The sequence below is a fragment of the Morone saxatilis genome, unplaced genomic scaffold (assembly GCF_004916995.1).
Source record: "Morone saxatilis isolate NCDOM2014 unplaced genomic scaffold, NCSU_SB_2.0 Contig21, whole genome shotgun sequence".
Classification (NCBI taxonomy): Eukaryota; Metazoa; Chordata; class Actinopteri; family Moronidae; genus Morone; species Morone saxatilis.
This window is the reverse complement of record NW_023339774.1, coordinates 19,328,110-19,345,535: the sequence shown is the minus strand read 5'-3', so window position 1 is coordinate 19,345,535 and position 17,426 is coordinate 19,328,110. Positions and strand designations below refer to the sequence as shown.

At 41.0% G+C, this 17,426-nt stretch overlaps 1 protein-coding gene across 6 annotated transcripts in view; it reads right to left on the bottom strand.

Annotated features, from left to right (window-relative positions):
• Positions 1-569: 569 nt before the first annotated feature.
• Positions 570-17,426, bottom strand: part of mast4 (microtubule associated serine/threonine kinase family member 4) — a 97,818-nt gene continuing 80,961 nt past the window's right edge. For all 6 annotated transcript variants that reach the window (XM_035667661.1, XM_035667662.1, XM_035667663.1 and 3 more), the window contains 11 exons: positions 15,822-15,923; positions 15,056-15,178; positions 13,545-13,654; positions 12,719-12,840; positions 11,711-11,925; positions 10,588-10,788; positions 9,898-10,124; positions 8,748-8,870; positions 8,110-8,246; positions 6,944-7,128; positions 570-6,835 (listed from right to left, as the gene is read on the bottom strand). In XM_035667661.1, coding sequence (XP_035523554.1) covers positions 3,105-6,835; positions 6,944-7,128; positions 8,110-8,246; positions 8,748-8,870; positions 9,898-10,124; positions 10,588-10,788; positions 11,711-11,925; positions 12,719-12,840; positions 13,545-13,654; positions 15,056-15,178; positions 15,822-15,923 — 5,276 coding nt within the window. In that variant the 3' untranslated portion in view covers positions 570-3,104. The remainder of the gene's footprint in view (positions 6,836-6,943; positions 7,129-8,109; positions 8,247-8,747; positions 8,871-9,897; positions 10,125-10,587; positions 10,789-11,710; positions 11,926-12,718; positions 12,841-13,544; positions 13,655-15,055; positions 15,179-15,821; positions 15,924-17,426) is intronic.

The window sequence follows — 17,426 nt, the reverse complement described above, 5'->3', positions numbered from 1 at the left end:
CTGCTGCCATCTGGAAAGAGGTACAGAAGCTTCTGCTACCATACAGCTTCTTCCCTTAGGCTGTGAGACTGCTTAATTCATCCTCAGCACTCCATTATGTAAAATAGGTGTTATTTTACTGTGTGTGTATATATATATATTATATATAAATAAATAAATAAATAAATAAATAAATAAATAAGAGTATGCAACCCTGCATTGTGTATGACAAATAACCTTGTATCCTCGTAATTAAGTCTTCGGGTGATGCTTTATTTTACAGGTATGTAATGTAAGTAAGTAGTAATTTCCCTGGACGTTTCCTGAGAAGAATATAAGCAAAAGAGGAATTTGACAGAACTGTTCCATTTACAGGGTTGCATTCCCCTTGAAATCAATGAAATAAGGTGAGTTTTGTCGACAGGGCGCGCCAGAATCAATGAAAGTTCCTTTTAGGGAATTTATGAAAATATTATGTTATTATTGAGAAATTATGGACTAATGGAAAATAATTTATATTTTCAACAATTCAATGACAAAACTGTTAATCTATAGAGACCACACTGTGTATCAAAAGAGGAATGAAAGGGTTAATTTATAATTCCATTTTATTTTCAGTATTACGCAACATTAGAAGTATAAATATCTGTTTTAATATACAACATCTATGACATCCATAGAGCTTTCCTTGGGCAAAATACAAAACTCAAAAACACTTTTATTGCACATATTCTAAAAGACAAACCATTTTTTAAGCAAGTTCATCTAATACTAGTTTTGCACAGAGGAAGAAAAAAACAAAAACTGAAAAGACAAGCAGACAAAGAAGAACCTGACATGAAAAGACATTGATTACTGCACAGACAAATGTTCTTATTAAACATCCTGGTGGCAAGGGAGCGAAGTCTCACACTACTATAAACAACATCTGTGACACAGAACATAGATTTGGCAAATCAACAATATACAAAATATACATCCATGATGCTTTGTAAACAAACATTGAATGTGCTTTGAGGATTTAAATGTCAGTCGTCACAGGAAAGGAAAAAAAAAACATGTTCAATTGTTCAAATAAAATTCAGTGATTCATTTAAATCTGAAGTCAGGACATGGGGGAATTCAGAAACCATTTTCAGTTCTAATTCTACTCTTCTTCTCACCATCTGAACTGAATATTGGCAAACATTAAGGTGCATTTGTTCTCTCACAATACATTAGCGATAAATTTACAATATCTAATGCAAGTAAACATCAGATTCTTTTAACATTAAAATCTCTGCAATCAATCTCATGTGTTTCAGTTTCATTCTCAGATACAGTATGCCGTTTAGATAAACTATATTCTGTGTCATGTTAAATGAAGTCTTTTCTTTTATGACTTGTCAACATAGAGTATATGTAGTAGACAGGATTTTCACATAGCCAGCACAACGGAGCGAATACTGCATTACATACTTAGTGTCCTAGGCTACTTTCTGTTTGTCCTTTAGGGTTTGCAATTTAAAGGCATCTACAGTATATAAACACGTGTCTGTGTGTGTGTGTGTGAGTAAATTGCAGAAAGTGAATGCTGATATATGACAGCCTATATGTATAGTACCAAGTATTTGCACATTAACATCAAATGTATGTTGTGGACGCGAACTATGCTATGCAAATAATCAGGATTCCACATAGAAAATCTGCAGCTTTGAGTCAGCTGTTGCTCGTTATGAAGAGTCCTTTAAGATCCAAACACTCACACATGACTTAAACGACTCTGAGACCGAAGTCTGACGTCGAAATCCTTCAAAACCCTGACATTGACGAATGACTGTGGACTTGCATGTGATGCACTGTCCACGTCCTGCTCACGCGATTGACCTCGTGTCCCTCTGCACAGACAGGGACGTAACCGGGAGAGGATGCCCAAAGCCTTCAGAAATCTACCGCAGTAATTACTGGCTGAACAGAACTGCTGGTTCATCTCATTTATCAAACACAGTATTTCATATTTTACACAATCATCACTCTTCAAACCGTAGTCAGCCAGCGAACACATCATCGACAATAAAGACATTCTTGGGAAACGCTGACAGCCCCTCACAGTTTTGTTATATAATGCTACATTTTTAGAAATAGCCCAGTTAGCCCCTCATGCCTTTTCCTTTCTCGCTCTTCAAGTTAATTTTGTGAAAACATGTGAAAGGTCACGAAGAAGAGGACGCCTTTTTCGACAGGATACATCACGGTAGCTTACTTCAGACCACAGAGTTATCGAGCAGAATGTGATACTCTAACATTGAGCATACAAACAAAATCTATACATATAATACAAACGACAATCATGTAAGCCCATGTATCCCAGTTTTACAGTGTTATCATTTTTACACCCTATTGCATAAAAATCTAAAATATATGTACAGATGTCAGAGGAATGTGAACAAACACCACACCTTGCTAAGAACAGCAAGTTTTATTTCCCATAATCCTAAAGCCCCTTCCCTTAATCTATGATTTCTAGAACCGTGAGATGATTCCATATTTTTTTTTGTTGCTGTTGTAAAGTTCTAGGTAAAACACACAGGACACAGTGCGTTCCTTCTGTGTACCACTGCACAAAACCCAACATAAAAAAAGAATCTGATTATAGTGAACAGAAACAATCGAGATACAGCCATTCAAACTGCTGAGCAACGAATCGTGTGGTCTACTGCATTAAAAGACATCAGGTCCTCTGAGTCTATAAGTAAGAGTGCAATTCAAATCTTTTATGGCACTGACTCTACAGTACATCACAACCTTTGTAAGGCTACTTACCCTATTGCCCCCCCGACATACTGATTGCACAAAAGCGATGCACAGAAACTTCCACACATTCACTTTAAAAGAAAAACACAGAAATTATCAGCAAATGATTGCCTACATTCAAACCTAGAAACATGTACGTGTTGTCATATGTCATCTTATTTACCACACACACACACACACACACACACACACACCTCTCTATCAGCATGTAACAGCTTGCCCGGTCCTCAAACAAAAACAAAAAAAGAAGGCATGATGATGTTTACACAAACCTTTTCTAACATTTTATTACATTTGGATTCTCTGAAGCGATGATGTCGGCTGTTCTTTTTTTACTTTTTGTTACCAGAACTGCGTGGTGACTCCTTCTGCTGCTTGCTCCTGCCAGTGTCTTTGTCTGAACTGTCTTTCGGCGCAGAAGGAGCAGCTTTGGATGCTTCTCTTTTCGTGTTCTTCTGTGCAGACGTGACCTCTTGAACAGTTTCTTTTTTCTTCCTCTCAGCCGGCTCCTTCTTGCTGGAGGACAGCAGTTTGTCAGGGGTGGTGTTTCTGGTATCGGGGCCCTTGTGACTGTCCGGTTTGAGTGTTTCAGACTTGGGGCTTTCCTTGGATACCTTGACTAGAGTCTCCTGGGGTGCACAGCTGGAGGTTCTGCCTGAGACGGAACCACCGCTCGAATGAGTTTCGTTTTTCGCGGCGGGTTTCGGCAGCACCGGGGCTAGATCGGGCTGTGAGGAAACATCTGATGGGGGCTGATGTTGAGGTGCAGTAAGAGGTGAAGCAGTGTGTTTTGGTTTGGAGTCATGGTGGTTTTTAACGACTGGGGCTTGGTTTTTGGGAGAGGGGTCTTTATGTTTGGCATCAGGACTTTGTTTAGTAACTGGTGCTGGAGCTACAGAAGTCTTCAGGGTTGACGATGAAGAAACGGTTTTAGGAGGGAAAGATTTGGTGCTTTCTTTCATTATATGAGCTGAGGTTGCTACAGAGCTTTTGGGCTGGGTCTCTCTTTGCTTCACGTCAGCAAGAGTGGGAGAGAGTGTCAGCGGCACCAGCTCCTCCCGCTTTACGTCGGCGGATGGCAATGAGGTGTCTTTCCGTTTGGAGTCATGGGTTACTTGAATGTTTGAAGTTGAGAGCGTAGATTCTTTAGACAGATCTCTCTGTTTTGAATTTGGACTGGCCTTGAGTACTGGGACAGGAAGAGATGTACTGTGAGATTTCACTTCAAGTGTTTTTGTCTCCTTCTCTGTCTTCACAGCGGTGTGTGCTACAGGTTGTGGGTCAGGCCTCGACTTGCTTTTGGGACTCAGAACATTGTCATTTGCAGTTGCTGAAGCTGAACATTTCTGTTTTGCTGAAGGGACCACAGTGTTTTCTTTCACACTGATAACAGGGTCTTCTTTTTTAGAGGTGTGATATTCTGAATCAGGTGGTTTGTGTTGTGCTTTTTCAGCTGGATTGTTTTTTGATAGCTGCTCTGAATCTTTCACATTCTTAATCTTTGGTGATATGGGATCCTCTTTTTTTTGCAGCGATATGCTACTACTCTCTATTGCACCAACAGACACAATTTTATCCTTTTTATTTACACTCAGTGGGACTTCTGTAACGTTATTTAACAATGTGACAGGTTTTAGTGTAGACACTTCTCTCTTCTGCTCCACTTTTGCAGCTGTGACACATGTGTTAACTTCTTTCTTAGAGCCTGAGCTGCCTGCATCAGCGTGCACTTTCACAGCTGATCGGTTAGATTGTAAACTGTCCTTTTTAACAGATCTTTCTGAGCAGTCCTGACCAGCGGATTTTAAACTGCAGGTTTTAGATTCATGTGCAGAAGCAGATGCTGATGTTTTGATAGAAACCTGTGGTTCCGTATTTGAAGAGCAGATGTTCGCCGGCTGCTGTTTTGAAAGCACATTCTCTGGAGCGCATACAGAGGCAGAGTTGTTCTGTACCTTAGAAACAAAGTTCATGTTTGAGTTCTGTGCAGTAGCTGTGTTTTTCTCACAGCTCTGACGCTGACCTGTATCCAAACCACAGTTTATATTCTGCCTCAGTGACACGGGTAATGGCCCACTGGCAGCTGGAGCCGGAGTCTCCACCGTTTTTATGTCTACCTCCAGCTTTGCCGCAGTCAAAGAGACTACTGTCTTGGAGCTGTCAGCATTTTGTGATGTAGCGTGCGGTGTGACTTCCTGCTGCTCCACTTCATCCTCCTGATCTTCGTTGCTGACTTCCCGTATGGAGGGTGTTTTTCCACAGGAGGAGAAGTGGGAGCTGTGTCGAGGGGCTCTATGTTCATGAGCCAGCGATGGACTGGCTTTCATGCCAGTCCTGCTTTCTTGCTTAACAGCAAAGGTGGAGGCCTCCACTTTGCTGGTTTGAGCCTTTAATGATTCACCATGTCTATCCTGCGTTTTCTCAGCACTGGTGCTGATTTTCACCTCTGTGGCAGCATTATTTGACTGGTCTTTGGAGGCAACTATGCTGTTTAGAGAAGAAACAGCTTCAGGGCTCGGGGAACAAGTCAGGGGGCTCTTCATCTTGTCTGTAGTTTTCAGTTGGGGGATGGTTATCTGTCTCTCAGTAGGGGTCTGGAGCCAAACTGGAGGACTCACAGAGACAGTATCGCTTGTGTTCTCTGCCATCTTAGATAAACAGGTTTCTGTTTTGGAGACTCTGGGCCCTGAGAGCAGACCAATATCCAGAGTTCCCTCCAGAGGTCTGAGAGAGGAGACATGACGTCCTTCCAGTTTATATTCAGATGACGTCTTTCGAAGTGAAGACTCTGCAGAAGAGATGAGCTGCAGTTTTTCCACAGCGCTCCCTTCTCTGCCGGAGAAAAGCTTGGGGGCCAGACCTTCGGGGCTGGAGTGAACACTTCCCAGTCCTGCCTTCATGTGGTCATGAGACATGGCCGTGTCCAGCTGGAGGCTCTTAGACCTGGTGGAGCCAAAGTGCAGGTTCTCGTGGATGCCGGAAGAGCACCGACACATGCAGTCTTCTCGTTCTTCAAATGACAGCCGCTTTCTGGTGAACTCAATGTTGGGAGCTTTGAAGTCCAATCTGTCTGGCTTCATGTTATCTTTACCCTGTCTGGAGTGCTGCCACTCTGGGTGACTAGAGCAGAGAGTTGATCTGAGTCCCCCCTCACTTTCCCCGCTGCCACCAGGCGTTTCAGTGATGCCCTCAGAGACACGTGTGGTGAGTTTCTTATACAGCACATCTTTAAGGGTTGTGCTGGCAGCTTTGGCCTCCAGAGGGCCAGAGTCTGGGCTGCTTTTGTTTTGGCTTCTGGCCAGAAAACTGTCATCCCTGTCATCAGCACACAGGGAGGATGAGTCAGGTTCACGCAGGGCATCTTGCTTATGTAGAGACTCCCTCCTCTCTGACCAGTCCTGTCTCTTCACAACCATCTTGGACTTCAGCTTTTCCTTGTCGAGCTCCTCAACAGACTCCTGCCGGCCCATCTTGCGACTGACAGGCCGCTTTAAGCAGCCTTGCTCAACAGGCCGTACACGGGTGATTGCCGGGGCCTCGCAGGCCGTTTCTTCCACACTCTGCAAGACGGTGTAATCCCCAGCCCTCAGTTCCTCATCCTGCACCTCCTCTTGGGTCACTTCCAGGCTGTGTTTTCTGGGACACAGGTGCTTCTTATCTCCTGTGTAAGAGGGGGAAAGCTTCTCCTCAGACTGGACACGTTTCAGGAGGGGTGAGCGAGGTGGCTCAGCACTTTTGGGGCGCACAATATGACGTACAATTGTGGGTGGGGAATGTATCTTGGCTGGGAAGGCTTGTGTTGTCTTGGAAATGGCAACAGAATGGCCACTAAGAAGGGGAGAGGGTGAGCGCTGGGGAGATGTTGGCTGGGGGGTAGGTGAAGGTGTGCGAGCCAAAGGAGAAAGGGGAATGCTACCGGCAGACTTGCGCCTCCCTTGACGAAGCCTCTGACCTGGCAGCTTGGGGCCGAGGCCGTGGAGAGTGCTGGGACGGATGTGGCCTGAGCCTGCGGGGGAGTTTGGAGCGCTGGAGCTGGGCGAGCTACTCTGGGAGGAGTTGCCACCTGGAAGTTAAAAGGATAGAAAAATATTTAAAATATAGTATATGAAATGAAAATAAACAGTAAAATGTCTGAACAACAATTGAGCTATCATCAAAATGAGATCTCCACCTGACTGGGTGAAATCTGGTGTGGGGCGGAAGGCGGTGGTAGGGGAACGAGGGGAGAGACTGTGGGTAGGGGAGCCAGGGAGACTCTCACCAGATGACAGGGAGTGGTTCAGAGAGGAGAAACTGCGGCTTGTATGCAGGAGAGGAGAGGGCTGCATGGCAAAACGCCTGAAAAGGGAGCGTCGCCTGGAAAAAAGCAAAGTGAGACAAAGAAAAAAGAAATCAGTCCAGACTCCACTGAAATACTCCGTTTTTAGAAGCGTTTATAAAAACAATCACCGCTACAGACAATAATTACTAAAAAAGATAATAGATAGTACTACTCTGTAATATAAATTACCTTTAATTATTCAAAACTACAGAGGCAGGAACTGAAAATGTGTGTTTCATAATGGGTCTTTACCAAAGTTAACAAATTTATTATTATTAACTTAATGTATTATTTACTCCATCGCTTACACAAAAAAGCAAACAGAAAAGTAAAAGAAATCTTTACAAAGAAAAAAAAAAGGTAAGTACATAAAGAGTGGATTTAGATTGATTCATGTGCCTAAGACTAATAAGAAGGTGGTATTTTGCATTTTATATTATCACATTATTTCCTTTTCTCACAGTACACACATCATTTTGCACATTTCCACAAGAAATGTTTTTAGATGTAAAGTAACCCATTGATCCTGCAGACTAATCACTCACACGTATTCAAATATTCAATGTATGTTAGCTATCTGCCCCCTAGAGGCCGATAGGAAACATAGTATAATGTCTACACGCTTGAAATCAGATGATTCACTCACCTCTTTTTCTGCAGCTTTACTGAACTGTGCACAGTAGTCAGTTTAACACCAGTTATACAAATAATCTGCATTTCAAACAAAACATGCTCACAGTTTCTTTCTGCTTTGCGTCAGTTCTTACAGACATAAGTATGAGCACAGGAACTCTTACCTCTGGCTTCATACTGTCCAGACTGACTGAACTGCTCCACAGTTGTGCCATTTTCGCACTTTTGTCACTTTCTTATCATTTTCCACAATATATGGTGTGCAGCAAACAAACACATACATATATTTAGGACATTGAGGATTACATCCACACCTTCTGGTTAAAAGAAGAAAAAATCCTTTACTGAGTGAATGAAATAAATGTTTATAAGACGGTTTGTACCTTTCTGGTGTCCTCTCCTTCTTGGGCTTTTTGGCACATCTGACCATCTTGCTCCTGTAGCTGTTCTTCCTCGCTGGACCAGTTTTTATTGAAGTATTTTCAAAGGGGGTTGTGGAGATTGCCACTTTGCTACCACTCTGAAAAGGAAGGGGAGGACATCTTTTATCCAGAATAATGTTTCTCCTACATTCCTACTTAATTTTCACTCAGGAGTAGATCAGTGTTAAGATTCTGTGTGGTATACTAACCTAATATGTTAATAAGTTTAGTTTAATGTATTTTTGATATACTTTTGTGTATGCATTTTTGCACATCCTAACTGCAGCACATCTGGATATTGTAAATAGAGTTACTGATAGGTCAGTAAGGCTTACAGTATTTGAAATGGAAACATCGACTCAGCAGGTATACCTCACAAGAATTTGATTAGCCGTTTTTTTTTTTTGATAATTGGTCCTCAACTTAACCATGTTATCTTAAGTTTGGCAATTCAAATAATCTTTACTATATTACAAAATGACATTTTCCAAACACCACGAAGGATATCATTATGAACCTGAGCTGTAGCACGTTTAAAAAGAAAAATCATTGAAAACTGAAGAGCTGCAGTTTAAAGATAAACGCACAGTCTCATTTACCTTGAGCAGGAGCTCCACCACTTCAGTGTGGACCAGACCGTGAACTGCTTCCCCGTTCACATGAGTGATGAGGTCTCCAGCTTTGAGTCCTGCCTTATGTGCAGGTCCACCTTCTTCTACGTTCTGATTACCAGACAGAAGAGACATTTATTATTATCGTCATCTATTTTTCTTTACAGCCCGTTAGAAGTTTAAGAGTGCTTTCACACCAGTCAGTTGAATTATTTGGTATATAAACAAACTAAGAGCTGTAAACATTAAGTCGTATGGACTGACGGGTGACTAATTGATTGTACAGTTTTGGCACCTGTCATCCTATATTAAGCAAATGCACCAGAAAAAAAGAGAACACAAAAAGAGGCATTTTGTGTCAGACGATTACAGTCACTGTGTGGTTGTTGCATTTCACTCACTTTTAATTCAGGAACTTCTAAAATAAACAGACTACTACACAAGCTCAACACACTTCTGCTTCTACTTTCTGAATGATTACAATCCCCCAAACTCTCATGTAATTGCATACAAAACAACGTTGTACAAACATAGGCTGTACATTGATGGATTTAACAGATGTTTAGCTTTTGCATCACCTATCAACTATCTACGATTGTAAAATCCTGTGGTTGGTCTGTTTCGCTTTCACACCACAAACAAACTGCACCAGCACAGAGTTCCCTTGAGAGACCCTCCCATTTAATTTGGTCTCTGTTTGGTAGTCTAGTCCACTGGTTTCCAACTTAGGAGTTTCCAACAATTTCTCCTTTGATTTTTCTCAGCATTTCATTCATTTCTGTGAGAAATCTAAATTAATTTTTTATTAGATTATTATTGAAGATGTAAATGGTGAAGACCCGATCTCAAACTATATTTACAGAGCCTTCACTCTCTGCTAAACAGCCTTGTTGGCTTCATTATCAGTTGTTCTGTTATTGTTGAGCATGAAATATGACATCAAATATCCATAAAATATGTCTCTTAGTCAGGGGTTATCTGTTTACTCGATAGAAAAGAAGTCCCTTAAGGAAAAAGGTTGACTGACAGCTTTCACACCGTCCAAATGAACCCAACTAAATGAGCAAATGAACCAGTTTGTCTGTGAAAGCACCGTTACAGTTTAATGACTCATAATTGATTACACTTTAGTCCTTACCCAGACCATGTGGTAGACAGTGTAGATGTCACCATCACAAGCGTACACCCGGATTGCCCTCAGCGTGAAGCCAAACTTCTTCCCTGAGCTGTGGATGATGACAGGCTGCCGCGGGTTGGCGGTGCAGAGGGAGGAGTCTCTGCTTGGAGAGGAGTCTCTTGAGGAAGGGTCTGAGGAGAGGGAGTAAGGAGACAGGGGGCTGGCCAGCGGAGACACCCCGAAGATATCTGGAAAAATAAGAGATAATCACCACCTGAGCAGACTCTTTTATTTAATCAATCAGACTCTGACTGGCCCTGGAGTCAGTAGTGAGGTGTTGCTATAAAGCTCATGAGCCTGGTTCATTCTGCTCCTGCTGTGGGTGAAACTAATGGGATTTTCTCTCCCAGCAGTGAAGACCTCTTGCTCCTGCCTTGCCTGCTTACTTTCCTTGTTAGCGCTGTGTACTCGGCTACTTGCCCGCAGCCACTCTGTAAAATGGAACTCACAGCAGGTGTCATGCTGGGCCAATTTCGCACAGATCCATAGTGTGCTTTCATCTCTTTCACATTATTTGCCCAAAGTCTGTTGCTCTTCTTGGGATTCTTGACACGTTATTGCTCTGGCATGTTTCAACCTTCAATAAACTGCTTGAGATCGCATTTTTGAGTCAGCGTTTGCATTTCTTTTTGCATGTGTTCTTCGACTTACCCCCAGGGATCATAAGGGACAGGGCGCCAGTTGAGACCGACTTTGGGACTTTTGCCACAGCTCCGGTCTTCTCTGCAGCACTCTCAGGCCGCAGAGAGTTGGTCTGAGGGCCCTGGTCTGTGGAGGTGTGACTGGTATTGTCAGGGCTCTCCAACCCCTCACCTCTGGGTGTCAACTGGTCCAGATGTTCTGAGAAACTTCCTAATCATTACAAAAGATAGAGCATAGATTTAGGCACACAACTATACTTGTGTATATGTGTATATGTCGCAGTGGTTGCTGCTATGGAAGCATTGTGATGTATAAAAAACTTTCACTTATTAAATGTATCACTTACAGATATACTTTTTACGTTCCTAATACAAAAAACTGACATTTTGGGAAATATGATTGTTTGCTTTCTTACCAAGAGTTAGATGAGACAAATGTTTTCGTAGAAAAAACAGTCAAATAATTACAAACAGACCTTTTTCACAGCAGCCATTCTCACATAAAATAGTAGGGTAAACACAGGGTATATATACACGCTGTTAACACTATTCCTGACAATGACTATTTTAATAAAATGTAAAGCTTTACAGACATTGTTTGCTTTGATTGTGGGCAGCATTGTTTTAAGGGTTTGTCTTGGCGTCCAGTATTCTTGATTTATGAATGTGGAGCTTACCAAAGAGACAGAAGTTTGATGATCATCATCATCACCATCAGACTACAGCTTAATATTTACCATGGAGATATATCTTCTCATCTAACTCTCAGCAAGAAAATAAATAAGCCTGTCAAACTTTAAATAGTGGTTAGTGGGCTTGTAGCCTGACTAAAAAATAGTCAAAATACAACCAAGAAATGCCTGCAGGTAAAGAAATCTTCTATACTAGTCCTCAGTTGTAGCAGAATAAGCTAAAAACAAGCAAGAACACTAAAAAAGAAATTATTTCCAAACATCATCAAGACAGATTAAAGTAAAATTAAACTACTGCCAGCTGCATACTGAGTGTTTTGTTGGTGTAGGATGGATACTGTAGTTTCATTGTTTCAGGGAGCTTACAACTGATTTCTGAAAATGAAAACCAAGCACAAAGTATTGTATATATTTGTGTACTATGCAGTTCCTATTTCATACCAGAGAGCGTGGCTCCACTGTGAGTGCTGCCTGGAGTGGTAGCGTCAGGCTCATCCTGCGGGAGCTCTCCGATAGAGAAGGAGGTCTTGCTGGGGTCACCGAGGCCTGAGGTCTCGTCTCCTTCACTCTCTGCTGAGATGGCAAACTTTGGTAACAAGTTGGGGCGAGGGCCCTGATTCACACTGTCTGTGTCTGTCGAGTGGGACAGCGACGGCCTGGTTGAAGGAGAGAACAGATTCTAATGAAATGTACAGATTCATTCAATTTTGGTGGTGACTATTACCATGTTATGCTACTTCACTATTTGACTAATTTTGTAGAAAATTATTGCACTTTTAACTCCACTATATTTATTTGACAGCTATAGTTACTACTTTTAAACTTTATTATATATACTATATACTTTTATACCTGTATAAGATCAAACCGAACAAACTAATGTTTTGGCTTGTGACCCCTGAACAAAAAACGTGTGTAGTTGGGTCACATTTCAGATGTCTATCAGTTGTTAGCAGATTCAGTAAAAGTAAAACTAAACTTATCCTCAGATGGTCTCATTCAAATAAGGCCCCCAGAAGAAGAATTATTTATTACTTTACAAAAAAGCAAACAGGAGAAAGGCTAAAGTCTGTGTAGCAGAACATAGTTTTAGGAGAGGCTCGACTACATACCTAACTTTATACAAAGTATTTAAAACTAGCTCCATCCAGCTACAACATTAAAAGGCAATCTAATAATGTCACAATCAGGTGACAAAACCTCTGTAAATAGATTTGAATGAAGCACTGTATTATTTCTACATTAACATTATTGGTACTTTGACTCAAGTAAATGATCTAAACCACCTCTGAATTTGTAGTTTAAAAAAAGGTTACATTTCTGTTTGTTTAATACTCTAATGCTCTGAACTGTATATTTGATCTACTGCTACATACTGTATTGTTTTTATGAGCACACGTTTAATGAACTTGAGTTGTAATTCCGATTCAAGGACGGCAGCAAACATACATTTCAGCAAAGTCTGGCGTCCAGCTGAGAGAGTCAACAGTCAGTGGGCTCTCACTCTTCTTTCCCTCCGTCTCTCCCTTCTCCTCCAGGTGCCCACGGGACAAATCCAGGCTGCTGTAAACCTGTCAACCACACAGAAACAATGATTCACTTCAGTGCATGCAGGCTATAAATGCAAAATTATGTTACATATGCAGATGTCTCAAAACAAACACTCTCAGGCTCAGAATAAGCTACAAAGATTGATCAATACATGTAAAGTATTCTGTCTGGATAGCAAGCACATATCATTGTGACCTTAAAACGTATACACCCGGGTTTTTAACATCTACAATTAAGAGACAGAGCAGAAACACTGTAGTCTAAGCTAATGCAGACTTCATCAAGTCTTACAAGTATAGAGTTTAGGTGCAGCTGAGGAAAAGGTTCAGTGTAGCTCAACACTTCCTCTGAGACGCCCCGCTGCTTTCTGAGACGCTGTAATGCTTTGTTTTTGATGTGAGAAGGGAGCATACTGCAATGCAGCACAACAATGACTCCCAGCTTGTATGACTGTATTGTGTGTATTGTGTTCCACATCTGATTTGCAAGCGGAAAATATATGCAAAGCCGAAATCTACGTTTAATACTGTAGGGGTAAAGGGAGAGCAGAGAGGGACGTACATTTCCATATGAAATACCAACTGCTCATGTTTTCTTTCCCATGAGAAAAGGAGCAGGACAGATGAGGGCATCAACTCATTTACATTACTAACATGTCTGGCAGTAATGATGATGCATGTGTTAGTGTTAGTTCTAAATTTACTGGGGGAGGTTAAGGACACACCTTAGAGAATCTGTGAGAACAGGATGAGAACTGCCGCAGCTCCACATTGAAGTCTTCATCATTCGTATCCTCTTCCTCTGTCTCCAGGTGATGGTATCTCTCAGAGCGGGCTGGGGAATGAATTTTAGGTTTAGATTTCAGTTTTTTATTTTATTTGTTAATGTAACATTCATATTTGCTTATGTTATGGCCAACTGTTTTAATTATTTTATTTCAGAGAAATCATGTTTTGGTAGACGAGCCATGATACCATAATACCCATGAGCCTCGGCTGCTGCTGCTATGGAGACCGATCAGAGGAAATATTTTTGTCTATACAAAACAAGGCATTGCTGAATTCATCCAAAAATTGACCCAGTGAATTAATGTAAGCTTGATATTCAGTTTTTTGAACACAGACATTTTTAGCTTTCTCCCACCCAAGGTTCCCACACTTTCTTAAACATCAAATTCGAGGACTTTTCAAGGACTTTCCAGGTCCAATTTCCTCAAATTCAAAGACCAAACCAAGCATAGTTTGAGACAAGGATCAAAATTAATTAGTGTTACAGTACTGAGAACTTTTATAATGAGAACTAGCAGGCTTTACAGAAGCTCATACACAGTTAAATGGAGAGAGAGAGGCTGGAATGTATGTACTTATGTGAAATGTACTATGAGGAGTTTTTGGTTATGAAACAGTCTCAGTTTAATACTGATGCCTCTATATGACCTACATAAACAAACAAGACCAACAGTGAAAAGTGAGAAAAAAGGTGATAGAAACAGTACTGCTTTTGTCCACAGGGGGCGCCAGAATCAACACAAAATCAAAGTTCCTTGTAGCTGCTTTAAGTAAAAAAACAAGAACAAAAAAAAAAAACATTCTTCCCCAAAACATATATATTCAAGCACTTTAATGACCCGTGTCTATGTTTATTTTCAAAAACATTCAAGGCCTTGATTTTATTCCCTCAAATTGACAAACTTTCAAGGATTTCAAAGACCTGTGGGAACCATGCCACGTTTAGCGGTGCACGTAACAGAATTTCAAAGTTCTGTGATTGGATTTTTATTGCCAAACTGCACCTGGGGAGTCTCAGTTAACGTCTATGTTGAAGTTTTTATGTGCACACACACTTGTACCTTTACTTTTTAATAAATGAACCAGATATTTTCTAACCCAGTATTATATTTTGCACTGATGATTCAACTGGGAGAGTTTTGTGCTGATCCAGGCTGTAAAAATCCCCCATGTGACACTGCCTATGGGAAAAATTAATAAAACTTTTGCTTCCAGAACCAGGTGCCTCCTAAATATCTCCTCCTTTGCAACTGTAGATACTGAAAAAAACTTGTAAACATGATGATAATGAGGCGAGATTGTAAGTTATCAGGAGTGCGTCTTTTCTATGATTCCCAAGCAGGTCTATGACACATATACATTGTTAAAAACCCTGACTGAAAGAATTTGGAGCGTTGCCCCTTTTGGTTTCCTGTTTTTTACTGCGTTACATAACTCAATAACTCACTGTCAAAGTAACTGGTGTCATCTTCGGACTCCAGCTGAGGAATAAACTCAGCCTTCTGCCTCAGCAGGCTGTTCCAGTCCAGGTTGTGGAAAAACTGATGCTGCTTCACTTCAGCAGCTCCACCTGCAGACGGAATAAACACAAATGAAGAACTAGTTTGAATAAAATTTCAGGACAAATGTGAAAACTGCTTGTGAAGAAAACACCGGGCGGTGACGACGAACAGCTCAGTTAGACACAGGAGGTGAAGAAACGCTTACACTATGTTTTCCTTTTCCCTTGTGGCTGCCGGCCAAACCGATATCATGACCATAAATTATGCAGTACAATTTCCTGCCTGTGACCTTTCGTGGAGTAGCAGAAGCCTTTGTGAATGGCAGCCTGGCGAGGGGAGATCTAGATGAACAAGGAGGTCCAGCTGTCCCTGGACTGAACCAGCAACATGCACCCCCGTCTGATTAAAAAGGTCTTTCGTCCCAGGTCATGGTCCACTTTCAGTCCACACTGCCTGATCATGCATGGAACTAGATTCATGGACTAGCAAGGAAATAATTGCAATTGATCAAAGTGAAAAGGTGAGGAGGCCACAGGATAAACGGCTATGCTGTTGGATGACCTCAATTTCTTCCCCGGTGACTTGGAATAATGAGCGGTGCTGAGGTGGCATTAACAGTCACATGAGAATTTATGGTGGGCCTGCTGTGTTTGTGTAGTCCTAACCGAGTTACAGGCTGCGCCACAGTGTCTTTACTATTTGTGTTTGTACCTGTGCCCATCCTTTCCAGAGGATTCTGTCTAAGCAGCAAGGTGATGAGCTCCTGAGAGTCAGGAGGTGGGGCATCCTCTCCCTCAGGCCAGTTGATCTCGTCTAAAAAACACACAATACATCAGTTTTTAATCAAAAATACTCAACAGACAACCATGAAGCTTTATTACTAGAATATAAGTAAGGTGTGGTTTTGGAGTTAGAAAACATTACGCTTTGCAAACATGAAAGATTACAAAAACAGGCATACATAAAAGACATGACTACTATTTTCCTTTCATTTTGTCCTGGAAATCTGTGTGTGCTACCTTTTATGCCTTTAGGTGTTCATCCAGGATTATTTGACCACAAATGCACGTCCTGTTAATGAATACAGCTAACTAGTTGTTGTAAACCTGTTGCCTGTTTCATGTAAAATTTTTGCACCGTTTGTCTGGATGTTTTATGTTTTGTTTTTAAACCTATTGTTTTTTTCTTTTATCTGAAGCTTAATGGTGCTGCCTTGTAATAGAGATCTCAATGGGAATATTCCTGATAAAATCTAAAGCTTGAATCTAAAATAAAGGTCAAATCAAATCAAAATAGGAATAAAAAAAATTGTTTTTGAGCAACGTAATCATGGGGAGTAAAAAACAAACCAGAACCATGAGATTAACATGAGAAGTTGCTTTAATGCCCTGGTAGTTCAGAGTGCAAAATTATTATATTTGCTGTTTTCATTTAGTGATCTGATCAGAGGCACAGATTTTAATAAGGTGGTGGCAAGTTTTGCACAGAAACTGATGAGGAAGAATCAGTTTTAAGGTAAGATAGCTCACACTATGTGTTAGTAGCTGTTAAATAAATACTGCAAATGTTTGTCAGGCTCTGTAAACAAGTCTGGTGGTTTGACGTGAGTGTAGTTTCAGTATGTGACTTTGTGACTGCTGATAGAGATGCAGACTGATGGCTTCAGAAGGAAAAAAGACATCATCTACGCTAAAGGCAAAAATCGTCGTGCTGAGTCTCTTTCATGATCCTGTCTGGCTCATACTTAATATTTTAATGACAAACAGCAGAATTTTCAGACTCAAAAACATGTTTTTCTTCTTGCTCCTACAGTTGGAGGTTTGAGATTCACTGTGCAGAATGATGTCTGTGCAGTTTGACACTACAAGGATGTTTTCACATTCATCTGCTGAAGGTGGAAAGTTTCTCTGTGCTCATTGAAAATCTGACCTTCAGACCTCCAGATGATTATATTAGTAACTTGTGCAGCAGGTAAATTTCATATATCCTTACTTTTTTCCTTTTAAATGCTAACGGCGTCTGCATTTTTAACCCATGCTGTCTCAGTTTGCATTATCTCTGCTACTTTTCTCACTAGATTTCCATTTGTCACGTTAGCTAACTAGAGCTGACAAATGCTGATAACAAAATTTGTTGTGCAGTAAAAATGCTGGAGTCACATAGAAATGTACTTCTAAACAATAATTTTGCTGGTTTTCAGCACGGTGTTGTTTTCTAAATGGTATTGTGACACTGTGGCAATGACTTCTCAACCTCCGTGCACATCTTTGAAACCTGAACAATGAGATTATTTTTACAAGCATGTCAGAATCTTTT